This window comes from Engystomops pustulosus, chromosome 2, assembly GCF_040894005.1.
Source record: "Engystomops pustulosus chromosome 2, aEngPut4.maternal, whole genome shotgun sequence".
Classification (NCBI taxonomy): Eukaryota; Metazoa; Chordata; class Amphibia; order Anura; family Leptodactylidae; genus Engystomops; species Engystomops pustulosus.
The window spans coordinates 252,217,836-252,233,404 of NC_092412.1; the positions used below are offsets into that span (position 1 = coordinate 252,217,836).

The 15,569-nt window shown below is 44.8% G+C and overlaps 1 protein-coding gene across 1 annotated transcript in view; it reads right to left on the reverse strand.

Moving 5' to 3' along the window:
- Positions 1–15,569, reverse strand: part of LOC140119628 (uncharacterized) — a 128,274-nt gene that overhangs the window by 19,301 nt on the left and 93,404 nt on the right. The window contains exons 5-6 of the mRNA XM_072138862.1: positions 5,785–5,976; positions 4,960–5,175 (exon numbers count right to left, since the gene is read on the reverse strand). Of these exons, the coding sequence (XP_071994963.1) occupies positions 4,960–5,175; positions 5,785–5,976 (408 nt within the window). The remainder of the gene's footprint in view (positions 1–4,959; positions 5,176–5,784; positions 5,977–15,569) is intronic.

Sequence of the window (15,569 nt, forward strand, 5' to 3'; positions counted from 1 at the left end):
AGGATTACGTTGAAAAACGGTGAGTTTATTCCATGTTATGAAAAGTACAAATGCATGTACAGAAGCAACGTTTCGACTCCTCAGAGTCTTTGTCAAGCCTAGTGACATAGGTGAACAGTGATCTTATATAGCAAACAAATGTGATCACATGATCAAAAACGATCCCACCCCTTTTGAGTTAACATATTACATCCTATCGTGAATATACAATGAATTGTAAAACATAGTAGAGATTACATCATCAATGCGCATACATAATCAAGTGCTGGTGCATTATGGTATATAAAAGATATGGATATAGGCAACGGACATAAAGGCAACAGGTGGCAAGTGCTTATAGTGTTATACAGTGCTCAATTATACTGTGTATCAATTAAAAACAGTAGGACTATGTTCTCACCAACCTAATCCAGCGGTCATGCACTTGAAAAACTTGTGGACGGCAAACGCTGACCGATCGCGGGGGTGACCCGCAGGTGGAACGCAAGCGGAGTAAGAATCCACTGCGCATGTGCAAGGAGGGGTCAAGTGTCCATGGAAACAGTGACGTCACGACAACAACAGAGCGCGTCACCGGGGAACCCGGTGTATTTCACTCAGAGTGAGACGTCATATGGATAATAAGAATGTGTATAGAAGATCACTGGCACAGCGGAGGGTGAGTAAATGGCCAAGGTAATTAACATTAGCAAACTTAAGTCAAAAGGACACCTAAGAGGATGAATGGGTATTAACCCCTAAGTATCAGGGGAAAAAGGTAATAGTATCCCTATGACCAACCACGGTCACTGCAGGATTATCGAAAATAACCTCTGGTCCTTATTAATGCAACGAAAGGTAACCACTCCCATGGCACATAGTGTGATCATACAGAATTTATGGTAACCTGAACAGGACACTGAAAATGTAACAAGGAAAAATTGAAAGAAGTAGTACAAAAAAGTCGGTCAAAAAAGCGTTGCTGGTCGAGACGGATGGAGAGGATGGTGAGAGCAGTCCGCATTCGGCTCCAAAATAAGTAGGTTAATCTGTAAGACAGAAAAAGATAGTGAATATTGAGGTTATAGGATATACAAATCAAAAGTTACATCACTAAAAACCTATACACCGATGGGAGATCAAGAAAACCCACCAAGACCAGAAGATCATCAAGACAAATCATATATTGTGTAATTTAAAATCCACATTGAGACCATTAGGTCTTAGGGTATTGAGAGTATATATCCACCACAATTCTCTTTTTTTGAGGATACGCTCCCTGTCACCCCCTCTGCGTAGTGGGGGCACGTGATCAATTAGTTGGAACCTTAGGTCCCTCTCCTGATGACCAACTTCCATAAAATGCTTAGGTACTGGCAGATCGCGTCTACCACTGCGAATGGTATAACGATGTTGGTTAAACCTAACCTTAAATTCCAAGGTGGTTTCACCGATGTAGATGAGACCGCATGGACAATTAAGCATGTATATCACAAATCGGCTGTCGCAATTCAAGTAATGTTTTATCTGGTGACATACACCATTATGCAAAAAAGAAGGACCCTTGTTCATTTGCTTACAGTTAATGCAATTTCGACAAGGGTATGAACCCTTATTCAGTCGTCCAAAAATGGCAGTTTGCTGACTTGTGCGTTGTGTGCCTACATCAGATCTGATGTAGGCACACAACGCACAAGTCGGCAAACTGCCATTTTTGGACGACTGAATAAGGGTTCATACCCTTGTCGAAATTGCATTAACTGTAAGCAAATGAACAAGGGTCCTTCTTTTTTGCATAATGGTGTATGTCACCAGATAAAACATTACTTGAATTGCGACAGCCGATTTGTGATATACATGCTTAATTGTCCATGCGGTCTCATCTACATCGGTGAAACCACCTTGGAATTTAAGGTTAGGTTTAACCAACATCGTTATACCATTCGCAGTGGTAGACGCGATCTGCCAGTACCTAAGCATTTTATGGAAGTTGGTCATCAGGAGAGGGACCTAAGGTTCCAACTAATTGATCACGTGCCCCCACTACGCAGAGGGGGTGACAGGGAGCGTATCCTCAAAAAAAGAGAATTGTGGTGGATATATACTCTCAATACCCTAAGACCTAATGGTCTCAATGTGGATTTTAAATTACACAATATATGATTTGTCTTGATGATCTTCTGGTCTTGGTGGGTTTTCTTGATCTCCCATCGGTGTATAGGTTTTTAGTGATGTAACTTTTGATTTGTATATCCTATAACCTCAATATTCACTATCTTTTTCTGTCTTACAGATTAACCTACTTATTTTGGAGCCGAATGCGGACTGCTCTCACCATCCTCTCCATCCGTCTCGACCAGCAACGCTTTTTTGACCGACTTTTTTGTACTACTTCTTTCAATTTTTCCTTGTTACATTTTCAGTGTCCTGTTCAGGTTACCATAAATTCTGTATGATCACACTATGTGCCATGGGAGTGGTTACCTTTCGTTGCATTAATAAGGACCAGAGGTTATTTTCGATAATCCTGCAGTGACCGTGGTTGGTCATAGGGATACTATTACCTTTTTCCCCTGATACTTAGGGGTTAATACCCATTCATCCTCTTAGGTGTCCTTTTGACTTAAGTTTGCTAATGTTAATTACCTTGGCCATTTACTCACCCTCCGCTGTGCCAGTGATCTTCTATACACATTCTTATTATCCATATGACGTCTCACTCTGAGTGAAATACACCGGGTTCCCCGGTGACGCGCTCTGTTGTTGTCGTGACGTCACTGTTTCCATGGACACTTGACCCCTCCTTGCACATGCGCAGTGGATTCTTACTCCGCTTGCGTTCCACCTGCGGGTCACCCCCGCGATCGGTCAGCGTTTGCCGTCCACAAGTTTTTCAAGTGCATGACCGCTGGATTAGGTTGGTGAGAACATAGTCCTACTGTTTTTAATTGATACACAGTATAATTGAGCACTGTATAACACTATAAGCACTTGCCACCTGTTGCCTTTATGTCCGTTGCCTATATCCATATCTTTTATATACCATAATGCACCAGCACTTGATTATGTATGCGCATTGATTATGTAATCTCTACTATGTTTTACAATTCATTGTATATTCACGATAGGATGTAATATGTTAACTCAAAAGGGGTGGGATCGTTTTTGATCATGTGATCACATTTGTTTGCTATATAAGATCACTGTTCACCTATGTCACTAGGCTTGACAAAGACTCTGAGGAGTCGAAACGTTGCTTCTGTACATGCATTTGTACTTTTCATAACATGGAATAAACTCACCGTTTTTCAACGTAATCCTCATTTTGGAGTGCTGCTTTTTCTCTATTTGCTATTCGAAGGACCTGGAGCCCGGTCTAACTAAGCGTTGCACCCATACCTCCTCGCTACGAATACAAAGTGTGCTGCTTGAACTTTCTGCAAGTATCTATCTATCTATCTATCTATATATCTATATCTATATCTATATATCTCCTATCTATCTATCTATCTATCTGTGCTGCAGACTCCTCGGCTCTCAGCCCCCACCTCTGTGCTCCTGTACAGCTAAAATATAATCCAGAGATTTATCAGCTATATTTTAATAGCGATATTTGGAGTGGGGAAGTAATTTTTTACCCAGTATGGCCACTGGGGGCAGGCTGTATACTACTGGGGGCAAGCTGTATACTACTGGGGGCAGTGCTGTATACTACTGGGGGCAAGCTGTATACTACTGGGGGCAAGCTGTATACTACTGGGGGCAGGCTGTATACTACTGGGGGCAGTACTGTATACTACTGGGGCAGTGCTGTATACTACTGGGGGCAGTGCTGTATACTACTGGGGGCTGGCTGTATACTACTGGGGGCTGTGCTGTATACTACTGGGGGCAAGCTGTATACTACTGGGGGCAAGCTGTATACTACTGGGGGCAGGCTGTATACTACTGGGGGCAGTACTGTATACTACTGGGGGCAGTCCTGTGTACTACTGGGGGCAGGCTGTATACTACTGGGGGCAAGCTGTATACTACTGGGGGCAAGCTGTATACTACTGGGGGCAAGCTGTATACTACTGGGGGCAGTGCTGTATACTACTGGGGGCAGTGCTGTATACTACTGGGGGCAGTGCTGTATACTACTGGGGGCAGTGCTGTATACTACTGGGGGCTGTGCTGTATACTACTGGGGGCAGGCTGAGGTGGCTGTATACTACTGGGGGCTGGCTGTATACTACTGGGGGCAGGCTGTATACTACTGGGGGCAGTACTGTATACTACTGGGGGCAGTCCTGTGTACTACTGGGGGCAGGCTGTATACTACTGGGGGCAAGCTGTATACTACTGGGGGCAAGCTGTATACTACTGGGGGCAGGCTGTATACTACTGGGGGCAGGCTGTATACTACTGGGGGCTGTGCTGTATACTACTGGGGGCAGGCTGAGGTGGCTGTATACTACTGGGGGCTGGCTGTATACTACTGGGGGCTGGCTGTATACTACCGGGGGCTGTGCTGTATACTACTGGGGGCAGGCTGTTTACTACTGGGGGCAGTGCTGTTTACTACTGGGGGCAGTACTGTATACTACTGGGGGCAGTGCTGTATACTACCGGGGGCAGGCTGTATACTACTGGGGGCAGGCTGTATACTATAGGGGGCTGGCTGGCTATATACTGGGGGCAGGCTGTATACTACTGGGGGCAGGCTGTATACTATAGGGGGCTGGCTGGCTATATACTGGGGGGGGGGTTCTGTGACCAATGCATTTCCCACCCTCGGCTTATACTCGAGTCAATAGGTTTTCCCAGTTTTTGGTGGTAAAATTAGGGGGCTCGGCTTATACTCGGCTCGGCTTATACTCGAGTATATACGGTAAACATATAGGTTGTGCTTGATGAACTTGTACATGTATTGAACCTTATCTATACTGGGATCCTATGATTTACTCTTCCTATTGTATCCAGTCCTAGTTTCCATACCTCCAGTACTTTGGTTGTAGGATATATGACACGTTATATTCTTGTCTTTGGGGAATGTGGACCTCGCATGGTGCCGGGTGCTGGTGACGGTGATGACGTCTCCTGTGATGTTCTCCTTCTCTTCTCTACTTATGGGACGTCCTTCATCAGTCCAGGTTATTGTAGGTTTATGGGCTCCGGATGCTTCACACTCTATGGAAAATTCTTCATCCTTCTCTACAGAAAATCCAAAAAAGGCAAATGTAAAAAAGTTAATATTTATGATCTTTTGCAATTTTGTGTAATCTTTCCTATAATTGCCCACGGCGACATATAAAAAGAACAATGTACAATTCCTTCTCCCCCCACGACAGGAGAGTTGTACGATCCACCACAGGAATGGGGGCAGATTTACTTACCCGGTCCATTAGCGATCCAGCGGCACGTTCTCTGCGGTAGATTCGGGTCCGGCCGGGATTCATTAAGGTAGTTCCTCCGACGTCTACCAGGTGGCGCTGCTGCACTGAAGTTCCCCAAGGCCCGCCGGAATGCCCTGAAATTAACCGGCCTATTCCTGGTGAAGGTAAGCCCAAGTCCCGCAACACTTTTTTTTCTTAAATGCCGCATTTTTTCTGAATCCGTCGGGTTTTCGTTCGGCCACGCCCCCCGATTTCCGTCGCGTGCATGCCGGCGCCGATGCTACGCAATCCGTTCGCGTGCGCCAAAATCCCGGGGCTATACAGGGTGTAAATAGATAAATTCTCAGAAACTCTCACTAGATGCCGGCTTTATCATGAACTGTATGAAGTAAAGGGCAATGTGCCGGATGGAGGGAAGGACACTTACCTGCGACACTTATCTCACTCTTTGCTTTTTCTTGTAACTGGAAGGTACACATCGGAGAGAGGGAATGATTAAGCCATCGACCTTTTTCAGTGATGACTCCATGTGTTTCGGAGTGTTGTGTTTTGATCTGTGGAGGGTCTAGAATGACTCTGAAGCCTAATGGACTCTTACAGACGACTTCCATGACTCCATCTAATAGATAGAAATGGAACCAAACAAAGATCATTTCATCCACTACATACATGATCACATCCATATCAATCTATCTATCTATATCATATCTATCTATCTATCTCCTATCTATCTATCTCCTATCTATCTATCTATCTATCTATCTATCTATCTCCTATCTATATCTATCTATCTCATATCTATCTATCTCCTATCTATCTATCTATCTCATATCTATCTATCTATCTCCTATCTATCTATCTCATATCTATCTATCTATCTCATATCTATCTATCTATCTCTATCTATCCAGGCTCGGACTGGCCTGGCGGGGGGCCGGGGTATTCCCCGGTGGGCCCCTGTCCCAGACACCCAGAGTCCGATTCGCGCTATTGTAGCACCAACGCCGGGCCCCGTGACCCGGACTATTTTGCAGAGGCCCCGGCCTGGCACTGCAATAGCGCCAATGACAATCTTCTCGGCGCCACCATGGGCCCCCGGCCAACACCCAGCAGTAATGCAGGAGCCTCCGTCCATCCGGACAGGAAGCCCCTGCCCGCGATACTATAGTGCTCGATGCGGCCATTTCCGGCCGCTCGAGCACTATTACTGGAGCGATGTGGCCGGAAGAACAACCCCGGCGCACATCGCTCTTTGACGTCATCACGCGGCCGCGCACCATTTCCTGCCCGACCGCGGCAAGAAGGATGAAGACTCCGGAGCAAGAGGTGAGTACAAGATTTTTTTATTTTAACAGCAGTAAAAGATGTTGGGGCCCGGGGGCGGAATATATACAATAATTACTTGAGGGAGCAGGCAGCCTTCATTATGGGAGGCAAGCATATCCTATAATTTATTATGGGGGGCAGTATATCCTATAATTTATTATGGGGGTCAGCATATCCTATAATTTACTATGGGGGGCAGTATATCCTATAATTTATTATGGGGGGCAGTATATCCTATAATTTATTATGGGGGGCAGTATATCCTATAATTTATTATGGGGGGCAGTATATTCACTTATTTATTATGGGGGGCAGTATACTCAATAATTTATTATGGGGGGCAGTATATCCTATAATTTATTATGGGGGGCAGTATATCCTATAATTTATTATGGGGGGCAGTATATCCTATAATTTATTATGGGGGGCAGTATACTCAATAATTTATTATGGGGGGCAGTATATCCTATAATTTATTAGGGGGGCAGTATATTCACTTATTTATTATGGGGGGCAGTATATCCTATAATTTATTATGGGGGGCAGTATATCCTATAATTTATTATGGGGGGCAGTATATCCTATAATTTATTATGGGGGGAAGTATATCCTATAATTTATTATGGGGGGCAGTATATCCTATAATTTATTATGGGGGGCAGTATATCCTATAATTTACTATGGGGGGCAGTATATCCTATAATTTATTATGGGGGGCAGTATATTCACTTATTTATTATGGGGGGCAGTATACTCAATAATTTATTATGGGGGGCAGTATATCCTATAATTTATTATGGGGGGGCAGTATATCCTATAATTTATTATGGGGGGCAGTATATCCTATAATTTATTATGGGGGGCAGTATATTCACTTATTTATTATGGGGGGCAGTATACTCAATAATTTATTATGGGGGGCAGTATATCCTATAATTTATTATGGGGGGCAGTATATCCTATAATTTATTATGGGGGGCAGTATACTCAATAATTTATTATGGGGGGCAGTATATCCTATAATTTATTATGGGGGGCAGTATATTCACTTATTTATTATGGGGGGCAGTATATCCTATAATTTATTATGGGGGGCAGTATATCCTATAATTTATTATGGGGGGAAGTATATCCTATAATTTATTATGGGGGGCAGTATATCCTATAATTTATTATGGGGGGCAGTATATCCTATAATTTACTATGGGGGGCAGTATATCCTATAATTTATTATGGGGGGCAGTATATCCTATAATTTACTATGGGGGGCAGTATATCCTATAATTTACTATGGGGGGCAGTATATCCTATAATTTATTATGGGGGGCAGTATATCCTATAATTTACTATGGGGGGCAGTATATCCTATAATTTATTATGGGGGGCAGTATATCCTATAATTTACTATGGGGGGCAGTATATCCTATAATTTATGATAGGGGCAGTATATCCTATAATTTACTATGGGGGGCAGTATATTCACTTATTTATTATGGGGGGGCAGTATATCCTATAATTTATTATGGGGGGCAGTATATCCTATAATTTACTATGGGGGGCAGTATATCCTATAATTTATGATAGGGGCAGTATATCCTATAATTTACTATGGGGGGCAGTATATTCACTTATTTATTATGGGGGGGCAGTATATCCTATAATTTATTATGGGGGGACAGTATATTCATTAATTATGGGGGACAGTATATTAAATAATTTATTATGGGGGGCAGTGTATTCAATAATTTTGGGGGCAGCATATTTATTAATTATGGGGGGCAGAATATTCAATAATTCATTATGGGGGGGCAGTGTATTCAATAATTCATTATGGGGGGGCAGTGTATTCAATAATTCATTATGGGGGGGCAGTGTATTCAATAATTCATTATGGGGGGGTATCAGTATATTTATTAATTATTTAAGGCCCAATATATAAAATGGTTGACAAGGGGGGTAGTATATTAAATAAATTGAGGCGGGGCCCAATATATTAAGAGTGTGGTCACATGTATCAATAACGCTGTGTTTTCCAGCGCCAGCGCAGGGGCCGTGCCTCGGCCCGAACCTATTTGCGTGAACAATGACACGAGTTTCACTGTTAACGCGAATGAGATCAGGCCGCGGCACAGCCCCCTATGCTACTGGTATGTGTGACAGTACGCTTAATTTATTTGGGGCCCGGTATATTAAATAATTAAGGAGGCCAGTATATATAATACATTAGTGGCCCAGTATATTAACCCCTAAATGCTCCCTGCCGTAATATTACTGAATGGAGCTGTTAAGCATGTGTGGAAAGGGCACAGGGCGAGCTCTCGTCATACAGACATGGGTTTTGCTGCACATTGCAGCAGTAGCACACTGTTAGCACCCAGAATCCGCACAAACCTTTGAGTTTTAACCCTTTGACCACAGCTGGTGGAGTATATAGGATATATGTGGGGGCACAGTGTGGTCAGTTGTGGTGTGAGGGGTATATAAGATATATGTGGGGTACAGTGGTCAGTTGTGGTGTGAGGGGCATATATGATATTTGTGGGTGCACAGTGTGGTCAGTTGTGGTGTGAGGGGTATATATGATATATGTGGGGGCACAGTGTGGTCAGTTGTGGTGTGAGGGGTATATATGATATATGTGGGGGTACAGTGTGGTCAGTTGTGGTGTGAGGGGTATATATGATATATGTGGGGCACAGTGTGGTCAGTTGTGGTGTGAGGGGTATATATGATATATGTTGGGTACAGTGTGGTCGGTTGTGGTGTGAGGGGTATATATGATATATGCGGGGGCACAGTGTGGTCAGTTGTGGTGTGAGGGGTATATATGATATTTGTGGGTGCACAGTGTGGTCAGTTGTGGTGTGAGGGGTATATATGATATATGTGGGGGCACAGTGTGGTCAGTTGTGGTGTGAGGGGTATATATGATATATGTGGGGGTACAGTGTGGTCAGTTGTGGTGTGAGGGGTATATATGATATATGTGGGGCACAGTGTGGTCAGTTGTGGTGTGAGGGGTATATATGATATATGTGGGGGTACAGTGTGGTCAGTTGTGGTGTGAGGGGTATATATGATATATATGGGGGTACAGTGTGGTCAGTTGTGGTGTGAGGGATATATATGATATATGTGGGGTACAGTGTGGTCAGTTGTGGTGTGAGGGATATATATGATATATGTGGGGTACAGTGTGGTCAGTTGTGATGTGAGGGGTATATATGATATATGTGGGGGCACAGTGTGGTCAGTTGTGGTGTGAGTGGTATATATGATATATGGGGGGCACAGTGTGGTCAGTTGTGGTGTGAGGGATATATATGATATATGTGGGGTACAGTGTGGTCAGTTGTGGTGTGAGGGATATATATGATATATGTGGGGTACAGTGTGGTCAGTTGTGGTGTGAGGGATATATATGATATATGTGGGGTACAGTGTGGTCAGTTGTGGTGTGAGGGATATATATGATATATGTGGGGTACAGTGTGGTCAGTTGTGATGTGAGGGGTATATATGATATATGTGGGGGCACAGTGTGGTCAGGTGTGGCATGAGGGGTATATATGATATATGTGGGGGCACAGTGTGGGCAGTTGTGGTGTGAGGAGTATATATGATATTTGCGGGGTACAGTGTGGTCAGTTGTGGTGTGAGGGGCATATATGATATATGTGGGGGCACAGTGTGGTCAGTTGTGGTGTGAGGGGTATATAAGATACATGTGTGGTCAGTTGTGGTGTGAGGGGTATATATGATATATGTGGGGGCACAGTGTGGTCAGTTGTGGTGTGAGGGGTATATAAGATATATGTGGGGGTGCAGTGTGGTCAGTTGTGGTGTGAGGGGTATATATGATATATTTGGAGGTACAGTGTGGACAGTTGTGGTGTGAGGGTATATATGATATATGTGGGGGCACAGTGTGGTCAGTTGTGGTGTGAGGGGTATATATGATATATGTGGGGGCACAGTGTGGTCAGTTGTGGTGTGAGGGGTATATATGATATATGTGGGGGCACAGTGTGGTCAGTTGTGGTGTGAGGGGTATATATGATATATGTGGGGGCACAGTGTGGTCAGTTGTGGTGTGAGGGGTATATAAGATACATGTGTGGTCAGTTGTGGTGTGAGGGGTATATATGATATATGTGGGGGCACAGTGTGGTCAGTTGTGGTGTGAGGGGTATATAAGATATATGTGGGGGTGCAGTGTGGTCAGTTGTGGTGTGAGGGGTATATATGATATATGTGGAGGTACAGTGTGGACAGTTGTGGTGTGAGGGTATATATGATATATGTGGGGGCACAGTGTGGTCAGTTGTGGTGTGAGGGGTACATATGATATGTGGGGGCACAGTGTGGTCAGTTGTGGTGTGAGGGGTATATATGATATATGTGGGGGCACAGTGTGGTCAGTTGTGGTGTGAGGGGTACATATGATATGTGGGGGCACAGTGTGGTCAGTTGTGGTGTGAGGGGTACATATGATATGTGGGGGCACAGTGTGGTCAGTTGTGGTGTGAGGGGTATATATGATATATGTGGGGGCACAGTGTGGTCAGTTGTGGTGTAAGGGGTATATATGATATATGTGGGGGTACAGTGTGGTCAGTTGTGGTGTGAGGGTTATATATGATATATGTGGGGCACAGTGTGGTCAGTTGTGGTGTGAGGGGTATATAAGATATATGTGGGGCACAGTGTGTACAGTTGTGGTGTGAGGGGTATATATGATATATGTGGGGGTACAGTGTGGTCAGTTGTGGTGTGAGGGGTATATATGATATATGTGGGGCACAGTGTGGTCAGTTGTGGTGTGAGGGGTATATATGATATATGTTGGGTACAGTGTGGTCGGTTGTGGTGTGAGGGGTATATATGATATATGTGGGGGCACAGTGTGGGCAGTTGTGGTGTGAGGAGTATATATGATATTTGCGGGGTACAGTGTGGTCAGTTGTGGTGTGAGGGGCATATATGATATATGTGGGGGCACAGTGTGGTCAGTTGTGGTGTGAGGGGTATATAAGATACATGTGTGGTCAGTTGTGGTGTGAGGGGTATATATGATATATGTGGGGGCACAGTGTGGTCAGTTGTGGTGTGAGGGGTATATAAGATATATGTGGGGGTGCAGTGTGGTCAGTTGTGGTGTGAGGGGTATATATGATATATTTGGAGGTACAGTGTGGACAGTTGTGGTGTGAGGGTATATATGATATATGTGGGGGCACAGTGTGGTCAGTTGTGGTGTGAGGGGTATATATGATATATGTGGGGGCACAGTGTGGTCAGTTGTGGTGTGAGGGGTATATATGATATATGTGGGGGCACAGTGTGGTCAGTTGTGGTGTGAGGGGTATATATGATATATGTGGGGGCACAGTGTGGTCAGTTGTGGTGTGAGGGGTATATAAGATACATGTGTGGTCAGTTGTGGTGTGAGGGGTATATATGATATATGTGGGGGCACAGTGTGGTCAGTTGTGGTGTGAGGGGTATATAAGATATATGTGGGGGTGCAGTGTGGTCAGTTGTGGTGTGAGGGGTATATATGATATATGTGGAGGTACAGTGTGGACAGTTGTGGTGTGAGGGTATATATGATATATGTGGGGGCACAGTGTGGTCAGTTGTGGTGTGAGGGGTACATATGATATGTGGGGGCACAGTGTGGTCAGTTGTGGTGTGAGGGGTATATATGATATATGTGGGGGCACAGTGTGGTCAGTTGTGGTGTGAGGGGTACATATGATATGTGGGGGCACAGTGTGGTCAGTTGTGGTGTGAGGGGTACATATGATATGTGGGGGCACAGTGTGGTCAGTTGTGGTGTGAGGGGTATATAAGATATATGTGGGGCACAGTGTGTACAGTTGTGGTGTGAGGGGTATATATGATATATGTGGGGGTACAGTGTGGTCAGTTGTGGTGTGAGGGGTATATATGATATATGTGGGGCACAGTGTGGTCAGTTGTGGTGTGAGGGGTATATATGATATATGTTGGGTACAGTGTGGTCGGTTGTGGTGTGAGGGGTATATATGATATATGTGAGGGTACAGTGTGGTCAGTTGTGGTGTGAGGGGTATATAAGATATATGTGGGGGTGCAGTGTGGTCAGTTGTGGTGTGAGGGGTATATATGATATATTTGGAGGTACAGTGTGGACAGTTGTGGTGTGAGGGTATATATGATATATGTGGGGGCACAGTGTGGTCAGTTGTGGTGTGAGGGGTATATATGATATATGTGGGGGCACAGTGTGGTCAGTTGTGGTGTGAGGGGTATATATGATATATGTGGGGCCACAGTGTGGTCAGTTGTGGTGTGAGGGGTATATATGATATATGTGGGGGCACAGTGTGGTCAGTTGTGGTGTGAGGGGTATATATGATATATGTGGGGGCACAGTGTGGTCAGTTGTGGTGTGAGGGGTATATAAGATACATGTGTGGTCAGTTGTGGTGTGAGGGGTATATATGATATATGTGGGGGCACAGTGTGGTCAGTTGTGGTGTGAGGGGTATATAAGATATATGTGGGGGTGCAGTGTGGTCAGTTGTGGTGTGAGGGGTATATATGATATATGTGGAGGTACAGTGTGGACAGTTGTGGTGTGAGGGTATATATGATATATGTGGGGGCACAGTGTGGTCAGTTGTGGTGTGAGGGGTACATATGATATGTGGGGGCACAGTGTGGTCAGTTGTGGTGTGAGGGGTATATATGATATATGTGGGGAGCACAGTGTGGTCAGTTGTGGTGTGAGGGTTATATATGATATATGTGGGGCACAGTGTGGTCAGTTGTGGTGTGAGGGGTATATAAGATATATGTGGGGCACAGTGTGTACAGTTGTGGTGTGAGGGGTATATATGATATATGTGGGGGTACAGTGTGGTCAGTTGTGGTGTGAGGGGTATATATGATATATGTGGGGCACAGTGTGGTCAGTTGTGGTGTGAGGGGTATATATGATATATGTTGGGTACAGTGTGGTCGGTTGTGGTGTGAGGGGTATATATGATATATGTGAGGGTACAGTGTGTACAGTTGTGGTGTGAGGGGTATATATGATATATGTGGGGGCACAGTGTGGTCAGTTGTGGTGTGAGGGGTATATATGATATATGTGGGGGCACAGTGGGGTCAGTTGTGGTGTGAGGGGTATATATGATATATGTGGGGGCACAGTGTGGTCAGTTGTGGTGTGAGGGGTATATATGATATATGTAGGGGGTACAGTGTGGGCAGTTGTGGTGTGAGGGGTATATATGATATATGTGGTGGCACAGTGCGGTCAGTTGTGGTGTGAGGGGTATATATGATATATGTGGGGGTACAGTGTGGTCAGTTGTGGTGTGGGGGGTATATATGATATATGTGAGGGCACAGTGTGGTCAGTTGTGGTGTGAGGGGTATATATGATATATGGGGGGCACAGTGTGGTCAGTTGTGGTGTGAGGGGTACATATGATATAAGTGGGGGCACAGTGCGGTCAGTTGTGGTGTGAGGGGCATATATGATATATGTGGGGGCACAGTGTGGTCAGTTGTGGTGTGAGGGGTATATATGATATATGTGGGGCACAGTGTGTACAGTTGTGGTGTGAGGGGTATATATGATATATGTGGGGGGCACAGTGTGGTCAGTTGTGGTGTGAGGGGTATATATGATATATGTGGGGACACAGTGTGGTCAGTTGTGGTGTGAGGGGTACATATGATATAAGTGGGGGCACAGTGCGGTCAGTTGTGGTGTGAGGGGCATATATGATATATGTGGGGGTACAGTGTGGTCAGTTGTGGTGTGATGGGTATATATGATATATGTGAGGGCACAGTGTGGTCAGTTGTGGTGTCAGGGGTATATATGATATATGTGGGGCACAGTGTGGTCAGTTGTGGTGTTAGGGGTATATATGATATATGTGAGGTACAGTGTGGACAGTTGTGGTGTGAGGCGTATATATGATATATGTGGGGGTACAGTGTGGTCAGCTGTGGTGTGAGGGGTATATATGATATATGTGGGGCACAGTGTGGGCAGTTATGGTGTGAGGGGTATATATGATATATGTGGGGGCACAGTGTGGTCAGTTGTGGTGTGAGGGGTATATATGATATATGTAGGGGACAGTGTGGTCAGTTGTGGTGTGAGGGGTATATATGATCTATGTGAGGGCACAGTGTGGTAAGTTGTGGTGTGAGGGGTATATATGATATATGTGGGGGCACAGTGTGGTAAGTTGTGGTGTGAGGAGTATATATGATATATGTAGGGGACAGTGTGGTCAGTTGTGGTGTGAGGGGTATATATCATCTATGTGAGGGCACAGTGTGGACAGTTGTGGTGTGATGGGTATATATGATATATGTGGGGTACAGTGTGGTCAGTTGTGGTGTGAGGAGTATATATGATATAAGTGGGGGCACAGTGTGGTCAGTTGTGGTGTGAGGGGTATATATGATCTATGTGAGGGCACAGTGTGGTAAGTTGTGGTGTGAGGGGTATATATGATATATGTGGGGGCACAGTGTGGTAAGTTGTGGTGTGAGGAGTATATATGATATATGTAGGGGACAGTGTGATCAGTTGTGGTGTGAGGGGTATATATCATCTATGTGAGGGCACAGTGTGGACAGTTGTGGTGTGAGGGGTATATATGATATATGTGGGGTACAGTGTGGTCAGTTGTGGTGTGAGGAGTATATATGATATAAGTGGGGGCACAGTGTGGTAAGTTGTGGTGTGAGGGGTATATATGATATATGTGGGGACACAGTGTGGTCAGTTGTGGTGTGAGGGGCATATATGATATATGTGGGGCACAGTGTGGTCAGTTGTAGTGTGAGGGGTATTTATGATATATGTGG